The sequence below is a fragment of the Nannospalax galili genome, unplaced genomic scaffold, assembly GCF_000622305.1.
Source record: "Nannospalax galili isolate Female #2095 unplaced genomic scaffold, S.galili_v1.0 scaffold3465, whole genome shotgun sequence".
Lineage (NCBI taxonomy): Eukaryota > Metazoa > Chordata > Mammalia > Rodentia > Spalacidae > Nannospalax > Nannospalax galili.
In genome coordinates, this window is record NW_008353021.1 from 158,657 (window position 1) to 171,757 (window position 13,101).

General features: G+C 41.8%; 1 protein-coding gene and 1 pseudogene across 5 annotated transcripts in view; one reads left to right on the top strand and one right to left on the bottom strand.

Annotated features, from left to right (window-relative positions):
- Positions 1-245: 245 nt before the first annotated feature.
- The window catches only part of Mat2b (methionine adenosyltransferase 2B), a 21,224-nt gene continuing 8,368 nt past the window's right edge, over positions 246-13,101 (bottom strand). Inside the window, exons 2-7 of one of the 4 annotated variants that reach the window (XM_008850286.2) lie at positions 8,784-8,978; positions 7,175-7,289; positions 6,847-6,999; positions 4,585-4,667; positions 1,687-1,800; positions 246-1,163 (exon numbers count right to left, since the gene is read on the bottom strand). In XM_008850286.2, the coding sequence (XP_008848508.1) occupies positions 993-1,163; positions 1,687-1,800; positions 4,585-4,667; positions 6,847-6,999; positions 7,175-7,289; positions 8,784-8,978 (831 nt within the window). In that variant the 3' untranslated portion in view covers positions 246-992. Of the gene's footprint in view, positions 1,164-1,686; positions 1,801-4,473; positions 4,668-6,846; positions 7,000-7,174; positions 7,290-8,783; positions 8,979-13,101 lie in introns of all 4 variants that reach the window. The other 3 variants (XM_008850284.2, XM_008850285.3, XM_029554631.1) reach the window with 3 other exon arrangements.
- LOC103747748 overlaps positions 11,895-13,101 on the top strand; it is a 4,713-nt pseudogene continuing 3,506 nt past the window's right edge. Inside the window, exon 1 of the transcript XR_607857.2 lies at positions 11,895-13,096. The product of XR_607857.2 is annotated as a deoxyhypusine synthase pseudogene (transcript). The remainder of the gene's footprint in view (positions 13,097-13,101) is intronic.

The window sequence follows — 13,101 nt, forward strand, 5'->3', positions numbered from 1 at the left end:
CTTCTAAGTATAAAACAGAGCAAGATTATGGAGTTATGTCTAATAGTTGGTACAAGTAGAAGCTTCTAGATCTCAAGTGGTGGGATCATCAAGGTCCACTTACTTGTACTTTACACAATGTGTTTGTTCAAGTATTTTTGCACATAACAGATATTGAGAAAGGAATGTAATTTTAAAAAGAAAAGAAAAGAATCAGTTTAGAGCTCTTTCATTCTAAAAGGGAAGCAAGCACAAGAAAACCAGAGTTACATGCCAGCAATATGTATTTATTATTCAGGGTGGTCAACAAAGACTTACAAGGCTCATTACTGTAACCACATGTATGAAATATCACTTTGTGACATGGAGTGAAAGAGACAGTTATGTATTTATATTAAAAAAATACACATACACACACTCTCTCAAAGTGTTTGCCACACAGTGCTAGGAAGGAAGCGCCAGGCAGTACAGTTCTGATATATATATATATATATATATATAAAACACGCTGAAGAATCAAGCATAAAAATCATACTGAAGTTGCAAAAATAAAGTTTCTTTCTTTAAGCATTTTGATCTGGGCTCAAGCAAAGCAAATAATGAACATTGATGATTTTCATATGACTCCACACATGTTAAAACAATCGGCCTACACGTCAACAGCTGAAAGAAACAAACAAACAAAAAAAAACACAGACAATAAAGGATCAGACAATGCATTGCCTCCAAAATAAGTCTACAACAGATCTGTTTCATACTGGCTTTTGGACATTAGGAATCATCATACATTACTTGAGCTGCAAGGCAAGTCAGAACAAAATGATCAACAGAAAAATGATGACTGCAAACAAGGCATCACCACCCTTTGTTCACACAATCCCCCTAGTGCAAGAGCATCGTTCACCTCAAATATCGTGAGTCACAATTAAGGAGTACTCATACAAAACTAGTTCCTTTATTCTTGAAAAAGTGCATGTACTATACTTCTCATTAAAAAACACACACAACACAAACTAATGAAAGACGGTTTGCCTCCATCTCTTGTCAATGAGGAAAGGCCAGAGTGATTCCTTGATTCCAATTCGAAACGGTGTCCGCTGGCCAATGCCCAAGGTCTCCAATTTGGAACAGTCAAGCTGAGCATTTTTGGGGCGTTGTGCTCCTATGACTGGGCTGTCAGTAATCTTGAAAGAAAAACAAAACCAAATCACGAGTAAATGAAAGCTGACATCCTAAAGCTTGATACTCTTTATTTCATCTTTCCCTTAGTGCAAAAAACCAGATTTTATCATTCCTAGAAAACTAACATGCTACCATCTAGACAGTATTCTTTTTCTATCTTTTTAGTTTTGTGTGTGCACACTTGTGCATACATGCTCGTCAAGGCGAGTGTGCGTGGAGCTCAGAAGATGGCGTGGGAGTATGTTCTCTCCTTCCACCACATGGGTCCTAGGAACTGAACCCAGGCTGTCCGTTTGGCGGCAGGCTATGCCATGTAGTGCAACGCTGTACTTTCTCTGCAAATTTCACAGTATGCAGGGACTTCTATTACAGATAATTTACCACCAGATACTGCCAAGATCCAAGGCCAAGTTCACTTCAGTTACTACTGAAAAATGATTATCCAACATAAAAGAGTTATTTAAAAAGAAAAGTTATCAATAGCACACATGCATTAAAAATCCAGGAGGTGTCAAACAGACTTACAGGTCTTAAGTGACTGCTGGGAAGGTTGAAGGCATCTGCAATCGCACACGCCATTTCGTACTTGGTCATCTGTTCATTGCCAGACCAGTGAAAGGTTCCCTTAATGGATGGATCCTAACAATAAAGAGAGAAAGAAAGAAAAAAAAAATATATCAGATTATTTTTTTTTTAGTTCCATAGAATGGTAAGATTTTGACAAGAAAGCTCATTTTAAAGATTCACAAACTAAGCCGGGCGTGGTGGTGCACACCTTTAATCTCAGCACTCAGGAGGCAGAGGCAGGTGGATCTCGGCCTGGTCTACATAGCGAGTTCCAGGACAGCTGGAGCTACAGGGAGACCCTGTCTCAAAAAAGACCAAAAAACCCCCAAAAGATTCACAAACCAAAATGAAAACTTCCTTGTCCCTACAAAACATCTAAAATCGAATGCCCAGAAATATTCCCATATAAAAAACAATTTCTAAAATTTAGCCTTAAGAATTCTTTGAAATAAAAATAAAGATGGCTCCAATTTTATTCAAGTAGTGGGAGCCATAAAAGTGATCAGACTTTTATAGAGACACAGTCCCATTTAATGAACATTTTCATTTATCCTAAGAAGCTAAAATCAAAAGTACAGGGCTAGGCAGGCACCACCATGCCTAGTTTACAGAGTGCTAGTACTAAACACAGGCCTTGTGTATGTTAGGCAAGCATCCTACCAACTGAGTTACATCCACAGCCTCATGGGTTTTTTGTTTGTTTGTTTTATTTATATGAGGTAGGGTTTTGTTATGTTGCCCTAGCTTGGCCTAGAAGCCACTATGTAGACTGAGCTAGCCTGGAACTCATAATGATTTTCCTGCCTCTGTCTCTCAAGTGCCTGAATTGCAGGTGTGCACCATCAAGCCAAGCTGTAAAAGCATTCCAAAATAAAGGAGACAGGCATATGACACACACCTGGAATCCTACCGATCCTACCAAAGAAGGTAACGGTGAAGAAAAAGGAGACTGAGCTACACGTAAGAATTCAAAGGCAACATGGAGGACAGAAGCAGGCCCTCTCTCAAAAAGTAAAACAGCCACACATGGTGGCACATGTGTTTAATCCCTGCACTTGGGAGGCAGAGGCAGGCAGATCTCTTTTGAGTTCCAGGCCAGCCTGGTCTACACAGTGAGTGAACTTACTGGTTAAACATTCTGAAACACTGTCATGATATAATATTAATATTCAATGTTGCTTACTGAGATTTTTTTCTTCAAAAGGTCCTTATGTAGCGGAATTAACTTTGCATGTGCTTACGTGCAACATTCCTATGTGTGTGAATATGGCTCCATATGCCACAGAACTTGTGAGGAGGTCGGAGGATAACTTCTGATGTTGGTCCTTCCCATGCACCTTGTTTCAGACAGGGGTTCTTTGTTGGCTGGCCAATGATTTTCTGGCAATTCTCCTGTCTCTCACTCCCATATGCCACTAGGGGTGCATTGAGTACAGATGCTTGTAAGTGGGCTCTGGATGTGTGAACTCAGACCCTCACGCTTACGCAGCAGGAGCTCTTACCTGCCAAGTCCTCCCCTAAACCCCTTCTCTTGTGTGCCCCATTATTTCTCCCATATGTAAATATCATTTTTTTCCTTTTTTTCGTGTGCGTGCGTGTGTGTGTGTGTGTGTGTGAGAGAGAGAGAGAGAGAGAGAGAGAGAGAGAGAGAGAGAGAGACTTTGTCTTGTTTTTCCAGAGGTAAGGACCAAACCCAGGGCCTTGTACTTGTGAGGCAAGTACTCTACCACTGAGCTAAATCCCCATTATACTAATCCCCTTAAGTGTAAGTTTTATATATAATACTCTATATCAGTTCCTAAACTTCTTACAGATGTTCTTTCAGTGCCAACTTTCCCAAATGTTTAAAATTAATTCCTACTCAAGCATCTAAAAAGAACTCCCTAAAAGAAAAGTAAATTCCTACTCAGATTATTTTTTAAATATTTATTTTTATTTTATGTGTATAAATGTATTTCCTGCATCTGTGTAAGTGTACCCGTGTTGCGCAACACCTAAGGAGGTCAGAAGGTGGCATCGGATCCCCTGGAACTGCAGTTACAGATGGTTTTTAGCTGCCAGGTGGGTGCTGGCAATTGAACCCAGGTCCTCTGCAAGAGCAGTCAGTGCTCTTATCTGCTGAGTCATCTCTCCAGCCCTTCTATCAGATTTTTATCATTATATGTAACTTAAATAGCTTCTCTTGTTAGAGAAGCCTCTTAAAACATAAGTGATTTTTTTTGTTACCTACAGATCAATTAAAAAAAAAATGGGAACTATAGTATGCAAGAAATAAAACACAGTATAATATTTCAACTTTTGAGCTGGGCATGGTGGTGCACACCTTTAGTCCCAGAACTCGGGGGGCAGAGGCCGGCGGATATCTGGGAGTTCAAGGTCTGCTTGGTCTACAAAGTGAGTTCCAGGACAGCTGGGGCTACAGGGAGACCCCGTCTCAAAAAGACCAAAAAAGAAATTTTCAGCTTTTGTTTGGGGACAGGGTATTACTACTCAGCCCAGGCTGGTATTGAACTCACAGAAATCTTCTTGCCTCTTTCTCTTAATTGCTAAGATTACAGGTCCATGTGTCACCATGCCTGGCATATTCTCATTCTTCCTCAGTATAGCCTTACTATGTATAAACTGCTTTTGTTTGGATTCCTAGCTCAAAAAGTGCTATTAACTGTCAGTCTGTAGTACTCCATGTATCCGTATGGATTTCAAGCAGGTCAACGGAAGTCAGAACCCAACCCTGCCAAGCCTCACCAGCATCCTCTTCTCTGCCAGCTGTCGGCACACACTGGCAACGTCTTTGACGTGTGTGGGAAACCTCTGCTGCCAGTGGTCCATGTTGGCCGACTTGTTGCTGAACTGTACCTTGTCGAACATGACGGTCACAGCACTTTCCTCCAGCTTCTCAACTTCCCCATACAGAAGAGGAATTCTCAAAACAGCAGCTCCTAGAGATGAGCACACGTAGAGATGTCACAGCTGTTCTTTCCCAAGTGTGAATGTAAAGAGAAAGTGTGTGCTTTCCCACATCAAACGAGCAATCCTGCCTTTTAATAAAAATATATACCAGGAAGGGGATGTAGCTCAGTAGTAAAATATTTGCCTACTGAGCTCAATCCCAAGAGAAAAGAAAAAAGAAAGGGAAACAAAAACCCACAGAGTAACTATAATCACATCAACTTAAAGGTAAACGTGAATATTTTTAAGTATTTACTGTCAAGGAGTATTTTTCTATCTAATTTGTGCATCGTGATCATTAAAAATAAAGCCTCTCGTGACAAATAAAATGAATACTGACTAGAATCCAAATTTTAAAAACAATAGTATTAAGATTTAGGGACAAGTGGGACAATGGGCTATATGTTCGATAGGGGTTGCTACATCAGTGCTGAGCTTCCCCTCAAGTGATGAATGACATGAGGAAAGAGCTTGAGGAGGCTCAGTCCAGGCCGACTCTTCTGCTCTGCGAGGACTGGCACTTGGATCTTTGACTTCCCAGCTTCCAGAATGATGGGAAAGAAATTCAGTTCTTTGGGATGACACCCTGTGTACATTCCGTTACAGCAGTGTGAAACAGACTAAGAGAGGAAGGGAGTCTAGGAGGATTTTTGCAGTTTTCTTTATTTATTTAATTAGTCAGTTTAATTAGTTTGGAAGTGCTGGAAAGAACACTCGGCCTTATGTACACTCAGGAAGCACTCTACCACTAAGCTACACCCTCACCTGAGGAGTTTTTATGAGACAGCATTTCCCTGTAGCCCTAGCTGGCCTGGAACTCACTATGTAGACCAGACTGGCCTTGAACTCACAGAGATCCTCCTGCCTCTGCCTCCCAAGTGCTGGGAGTAAAGGCATGGGCCCCCCCACCCAGGATCGGAGGATAATTTCCAGTAAAAAAAAAAAAAAAAAAAAAAAAAAAAAAAAAAAACCCTTGATAAATTACATGCTCCTGACTAGGGACTCAGACCCCAGGGGCTGCTTCTGGAGGTACAGCATGGCTGTCAGCATCAGTCCTAGCACAGGAATCATTAAGCTCAGCGTGATGCTGCCACCGACAAGCAGCAGCTCATCAGAGCCACTGCCACGTGTATGGTCACGCGACGATGCAGAAGAAAAACACATTAAAAAACAAAATGCAGGTTTTTTTTTTTTTTCTTAAATGCACAAAAATACCTCCTGTAAGAAACATTTCATGCCTGTCTGAGGAGTTGGCACATAGGAGATTTCATTCTTCTAGCTTTAAATCTTTTTAATTTTTTTCCAAAGTTATGCTCCTTATATATGCCAATATGTATGTATACCTAAATACACAATATAGGAAAAAAGAAAACTCATGTAATAGAAACCTCATTCTAACAGAAAACTTCAACCCAAAAGAAACGATACTGCCCAGCCATTTCAAATGTTATAAAATGAGCACTTTACTGGAGCAAGCCTAGGATTCACAAAGTAGCTATTCTTTAGAATTGCCAAATGCTCGTTTTTCCTTTGCAGTAGCTACATTCTCTAATTTCTTCTTTAAAAACCTATCATTTATTTGTATGTCAGGGGTGCACATGTGCAGGTCAGGGAACAACCGACAAGAGCCGGTTCTCTCCTTCCGCCATGCAGGTCTTGGGGACTGAACTCAGGTTGGCAGGCTAGGTGGCAAGCACTTTTACCTACTGAGCCATCTCACCAGCCAATAACCTCTCATTTCTAATGATTTATATGCCTTGTCCCTTCCCCCCACTTTTTTGAGTCAAGACTTCTTTAGACCCCAGACTGGCCTTAAACACGCAATCCTCCCGCCCAAGCTTCCCTGTGTGCTGGAGTTCAGGCGGGCACTATCACCTCAGCATTCCGGACTTTTTTTTTTAATTAAGAACATATTCTTATAAAAACAACAACAAAACAGTCTTCAAAGACAAATAGGGGCTGGAGAGATGGCTCAGCGATTAGGAGCACTGACTGTTCTAGCAGAGGACCCAGGTTCAATTCCCAGTACCCACATGGCCGCTAACATGTATGTAACTCCAGTTCCAGGGGATCCGACGCCCTCTTGCATGCAGGAAAAACACACACACGAAATAAAAATTTAAATTTAAAAAAAAACAATAATCAGGAGCAAAAGAAACTATATCTTACCTAAATTATTCTCCAGAACTGCCTTTTCTCCTTCTAATTTTGTTTTCCCATACAAATTGAGGGGACTTGGCATGTCTTCTTCTGTGTAAGGTGGACTTGTTCCATCAAATACATAATCCGAGCTAATGTAAATGAGAAATGCTCCAACTGCAGCTACCAAAAGAAAGGACAAATCCTCGACATTACTTTCTCCTGGAATTTGGAATGCTCTTGTTCTGTGAGATATACAAAACCACACAAGAAATCTACAAAACTTTCACCTTTCAAGATTATCATAAAATACCAGTGATGCTGTAGCATTTTATGGAGATTCCGGAGTCGTCATTACCTGCTTCCTTTGCTAAATTCCCAGAGGCATTGACGTTGAGCTGAGAAGCGGCATCTGGCTGACTCTCTACAACATCTGGTCTTCTCTCTGCTGCACAATGTACTATGACATGAGGCTGAAAATTAAGCACTAAGTTTTAACCCAAATTGGAGAAAAACAATTATGGCTCATAGAGTAAATTCAGAGGGAAAAAAAAAGTTTCTTAAATCAGCATTCCTTCAATTAAGAATACACCATTTAATTTTTAATATCGTTTTTTGCCATGCTTCCTTTTTCCCTCCTCAAAGCTCCAACTTCCTCAAAATATAAGCTCATGCTCTGAAAAGAGCAATTTATTTTGTTGTTGCTGAGGAGGGTTTTTTGTAGGGCTGGGGATCAAATCTAGGATGCTGTACATGCTAGGCAAGCATTTGACCACTGAGCTATATCCCTAAGCTCAGGAAAGAACAAGTTGTTAACTTCTAGACAAAAATTCTATAAACAACTATTAACTTATTTCTAATCAAAATAAAGTTCCTATCCCAACGTGGTAGAAGAGTTGCCATTTACATAATTAACATGACTTTTTGTTTTACTTATCAAATTCCAGGTCTTACACATGCTAGGCAAGTGTTCGACCACAAAGCTACATCCCCAGGCTAAAACGTTTCATAAATTTATGACAAAAGGCAAGTAATATCAGTTCCAAGTTAAATTCATAAATTCAAATCTTTCTGAATAATCGTTTAACAAGAATCAACTATCCACAAAGTTGTGTGCCCTCTTGAATATCTATTTAGTTTGCAACAATGAGACACCAGCAAGTACTATGGGAAAAGCAAGGGCTTCATGTTCCAGGGGAAGAGACACATTTAAAGAACTGTTTCAGTATCAGACCCTGAGATGGAGGAATGCAGCCCTTCTAGAGAGGAAAGCCACCTTGCTGCAAGAGGAAAGGCAAGAGGTGACGTGTGTAAGGAACCGATGTGCCCGCACACCCAGCTTTCTCCTTAACAATACTTAAGGAGGCATAATCTGGGATGTTTCTCACGTGAAGCACCCTGGCCCCATCAGATTTACTGAGTTACATTCTCTGGGCATAAAGCCTGAAATCAAGGCTCTTTAAGTGTTTCTACTACAGATGTACCTTAGATAAATAATACTTTTAGAAAGAATCTAAACTAAAACTTGATGACAAGTGGAACAAAACCTAGATTTTTTTAACTTTTCTTGGATCATGACAAACAAGTTATTTAAATCCCTCTAACCCTACTTTCTCAGTTTTAAAGTTGAAATAATTTCAGTTTCCAGATACCATCCCCAAAACATTTGTATAGCAAGTACTATTAGAAAGCACTACATAGAAACAAGTTTTGCCATGTTAAAAGACATTGTGGGACAGGGAAAGGAAGGAACAGGGATATAGCTCTGTGCCAGAACCCTAGGTGCCCAGCATGCAGGAAGCCCCGGATCCATCCCTTGTACCATGAAAACAAAAATGCAGTCTATGTTGTTGCTGCTTAATATGTTACTGCTTTCAAGTACAATAACTTCCTTAACAAGTACATTCTCTGTATGATCCAGACAATTCTCAACAGAACATGTATAGCTTAAGTAGATGAACCCATACCTGAAAATCATGAATGAGGTGATGAACTGCTTCCAAATCCAGTAGATTGACCTGTTCAAACTTTGGTCTTGCTCTTCGAAAGCCACAGCCAATGGCATGCCAATTATTTTGCTGAAATTCTTTATACACCGCTCTGCCAAGAAGCCCAGTGGCACCCGTAACCAGAACCCTCCTGTTAGGGATGTTTACTTCCTCCTAAAAGGTAAAAGGGAAGAAAGTCCCAATTACTGGCTTTGAAAAAGATTCTCCCAAAGATATGAGTCACCACTATTGTGTTTACTAAGCACCTGAAATCCTAAGTATTTTTTTTTTCATTCACATCACATTCCTAAAAGCCACCTTTAAAGTTAGATGAATTAACCAAACTGCATCAACAACTGTATCACTTAATAAAATTTTAATAATCTCCCTTTGGAGCGGGAAACAGCTCAGCAGTTAGGAGTATTTCTCTTGCAGAAGACCTAAGTTCGGTTCATACTGGGTGACTCACAGTTGTCTGTGATGGATCTGATGCTCTCTTCTGGCCTCTGTGAGTACCTGCACATAACCCGCACCCCACCCCACATACACAATTAAGAAAAGTAAAATTAGCCAGGTAGGTGTGGGGCACATATATGTAATTCCAGCACTCAGGAAGCAGAGGCAGGGAGATCTTTGTGAGACTGAGGCCCGCTTGATCTACATTGTGTCAGGCAAGCTGCGACTACAAGAAGACCCTGTCTCAAATAAACAACAAAAAACAGATTTTGTCCTTAAAACAGTCTAAATTTGAACACACTGATAAATGTTCCTGAGTTAACACTAGGTTCACCTAGGTAATAGTTATGACTAATAAATAGAAAGGAAAAAATATTTTTAATTGATCTGTGCTATCATGAAATATTCCTTGTTCACAGAAATTAAAAACCACTAGTTAAGAAATAATTTGAATTCTGTATATTCAAGGCAAAGCTCCAAAAATCAAGTAAAACTAAGTTTCCTGCCAAATTGTCAAATAAAATCAGGCTTTCCTTTTTTTGAAAAAAAAAAAGTTTTGGGACAGAGCGATGGCTTGGTGGTTAAGAGCACTGATTTTGCTCTTATAGAGGACCCGGGTTCGATTCTCAGCATCCACATGGTGCTGACAACCATCCATAACTCCAGTTCCAAGGGAATCTGACACCTTCTTCTGACCTCCCTGGGCATTGGCATGACACGGGAGCACTTACACACATGCAGGCAATACACTTATACACATAAGATAAATTTTAAAAAGTTTTAAGCCAACGAGGCTGAGGCAGAAGCTCAAATCTGAGACCAGCCTATACTACATTACCCAGACTCTTGCCTCAGAAAAAAAAAAAAAAGTTTTATTCAATTTTACCTCAAGGCTTTATTTCAAGTTTGTTACAGTCACCTAATTCTGAACTGGCAAAAAAAAAAAAAAAAAAATCACGTTTATTTATGCAATAGTCAAAAACATGTTTCTTTTTTTAGCCCTAATTTCAGTTAAATTATTTAGAAAACATGCACAGTTTTATTAGGGACACCAAAATCAAGTACTCGTAACCTATGGGAAATATGGAATGAAAGGGCAAAAAATATCAAAGAAATTATTGTTTTCTTAATCTGACCAACCCTAAAACATTTAAGAGCTGGAAGAATTTTCATGCTGCCTCCACAGTGCACCACTTGGCTCTAAGCCAGCTGATTTATGAAAACAAAGACTTGAGCCAGTAAAACATTTTCTTGTAATTTTGTCAAGAAAATAGCTCTACAAAGGCTTAACTGTGAGCCAGGTATGGTGGGAACTCAGCAATCCCAGCACGGAAGCAGGAAGATGTGGGCAAATCGACAACAGCCTAGCCAGCATAGGGAGTTCCAGGTCAGCCAAAGCTATCTAGAGAGATCCTGCCTCGAAAACTGTACCGGTACATACATGCACAAGACCAAAATGTAAAGAAAATGACATAGAGGATAAATGTTATGAAGAGCCCTAGGGAAATACTATAAAAGAAATACATGGGAATGGAGAACTGGCTTGCAAGTTATTTAAAAGCGCTTGCTATTCTTGCAGAGGACTGGAGTTCTGTTCCCAACACCCAGATCTGGTAGCTCACAACTGGCTGCAACTCCAGCTTCAGGGGATCCAACACCCTCTTCCAGCCTCCACCGGCATGTGCACATATACACACATTATTAAAAATAAAATAAATCTTTAAAAAATACAGTTTCTTCTAAGTTTCTCTCTCTCTTTTTTTTTTTTTTTTACTTCACTTTAGGAACCAAGTGACCAGGTAACAGCTCTTAGATGAGTGGTTCTCGGGCTTCAGTGAGAATCAGAATCACGTGGAGAGAGCAGGTCGGCTAGGTCTGACAGGTGCAGGCCCAACGTTTCCAGGTAATGCTGATCATGGTGATCTGAGAGCCACTTGAAAATTTCCATTCCTGGGAAGTTCAACACTTTCACAAAGATCTATATTTTCTATTAAAACACACCAAAATATGGCCATCCACCTTTCAAGACTTGACAAGTTATCAATGCCCCTTAAGAAGAAAACTGGGTCTGGAGAGACAGCTCAGTGGTTAAAAGCACTTGCTGCTCCTGCAGAGGACCTGGGTTTGGTTCCCAGCATCCATATAAGGTAGCTCACAAATGCCTGTAACTCCAGTTCCAAAGGCTCTTACACCTTCTACTGGCCTCAGTAGGCACCTGCACATATGTGGACATAAACTTAAAAATAAAATTTTTAAAAAGAAAAAAGGAAAACAGAAAAGCTCTGAGTGGTGGTACACTTAGTGATTCCAGCCCCTGGCACTGGTAGTCTGAGGCAGGAGGACCTTGAGTTTGAGGTCAGCCTAGGCTATGCATGAAACCCTGTCCCCCCCCCCCCAAAGCCCCAGAAAACTAGAAATAGAAGTCAAAGCATTATGCAGTCCAGAGTGAGTTAAGATCTATGTGTACTTCATCAATTGTGTGAAATACATTTCTCTCTCACTTATTTAACATTCTGTTGAATAGGAAAGATTTTCTGAACATGTCATAGTTTGGCAGTATGTTTTTTGCTATCTTGGTGCATCTTAAAATAAGAGCCCAGATGATCTTAAAAACCAAGAGCGGAGTCTCTCTTCCTGTGCTCCGGCATAGGCCCGCGTGTCGGGGTTCAGCGGTTCCGGGGCTGCCGTGGCCCCGACCCTCGTGGCTGCGACCTGAGCGCCCAAACACCGGCGCATGGAGGGGGCCACGGAGAGAGCGTTGCAGGGGGCCTCTCCCGGTAACTCGCAGGGGGCTGCACCCGCTGTAGCACTGGCCTCGGTGCTCAAGCACAGCTCCGAGTTGCCGCTGGAGAGCGCCCAGGTTCGGGGTTACGACTTCAGCCCTGGGGTGGATTACCGCGCACTTCTGGAGGCCTTTGGTACCACGGGCTTCCAGGCCACCAACTTTGGGCGGGCGGTGCAGCAAGTCAACGCCATGATTGAGAAGAAACTGGAGCCGCTAGCAGAGGATGAAGACCACCACGCAGACCTGACACAGAGCAGCCGGCCACTCACGGGCTGCACTATTTTCCTAGGCTACACATCCAACCTCATCAGTTCCGGCCTCCGGGAGACCATTCGCTACCTCGTGCAGCACAATATGGTGGACGTATTGGTGACCACTGCTGGAGGTGTAGAGGAAGACTTCATCAAGTGCTTGGCACCCACATACCTTGGGGAGTTCAGCCTCAAGGGGAAGGAGCTCTGGGAGAATGGGATTAACAGGATAGGGAACCTGCTGGTGCCCAATGACAATTACTGCAAGTTTGAGGACTGGCTGATGCCCATTCTGGACCAGATGGTGCTGGAGCAGAACACCAAGCATGTCGAGTGGACACCTTCCAAGATGATTGCCAGGCTTGGCAAGGAGATCAACAACCCAGAGTCAGTGTATTATTGGGCCCAGAAGAACAATATTCCTGTTGCTGAGCCCTGCACTCACGGATGGCTCCTTGGACGACAGGAGCTTCTTCCATTCCTACAAGAATCCTGGCTTGGTCCTCGACATCGTTGAGGACCTGCGGTTCATCAACATGCAGGCCATCTTTGCCAAGTGCTCTGGGATGATCATCCTGGGTGGAGGCATGGTCAAGCACCACATTGCCAACGCTAACCTCATGAGGAATGGGGCCGACTATGCCGTCTATATCAACACGGCCCAGGAGTTTGATGGCTCGGATTCAGGTGCCCGGCCAGATGAAGCTGTCTCTTGGGGCAAGATCCGGATGGATGCACAGCCAGTCAAGGTGTATGCTGATGCTACCCTGGTCTTCCCTCTGCTTGTGGCCGAAACCTTCGCTCA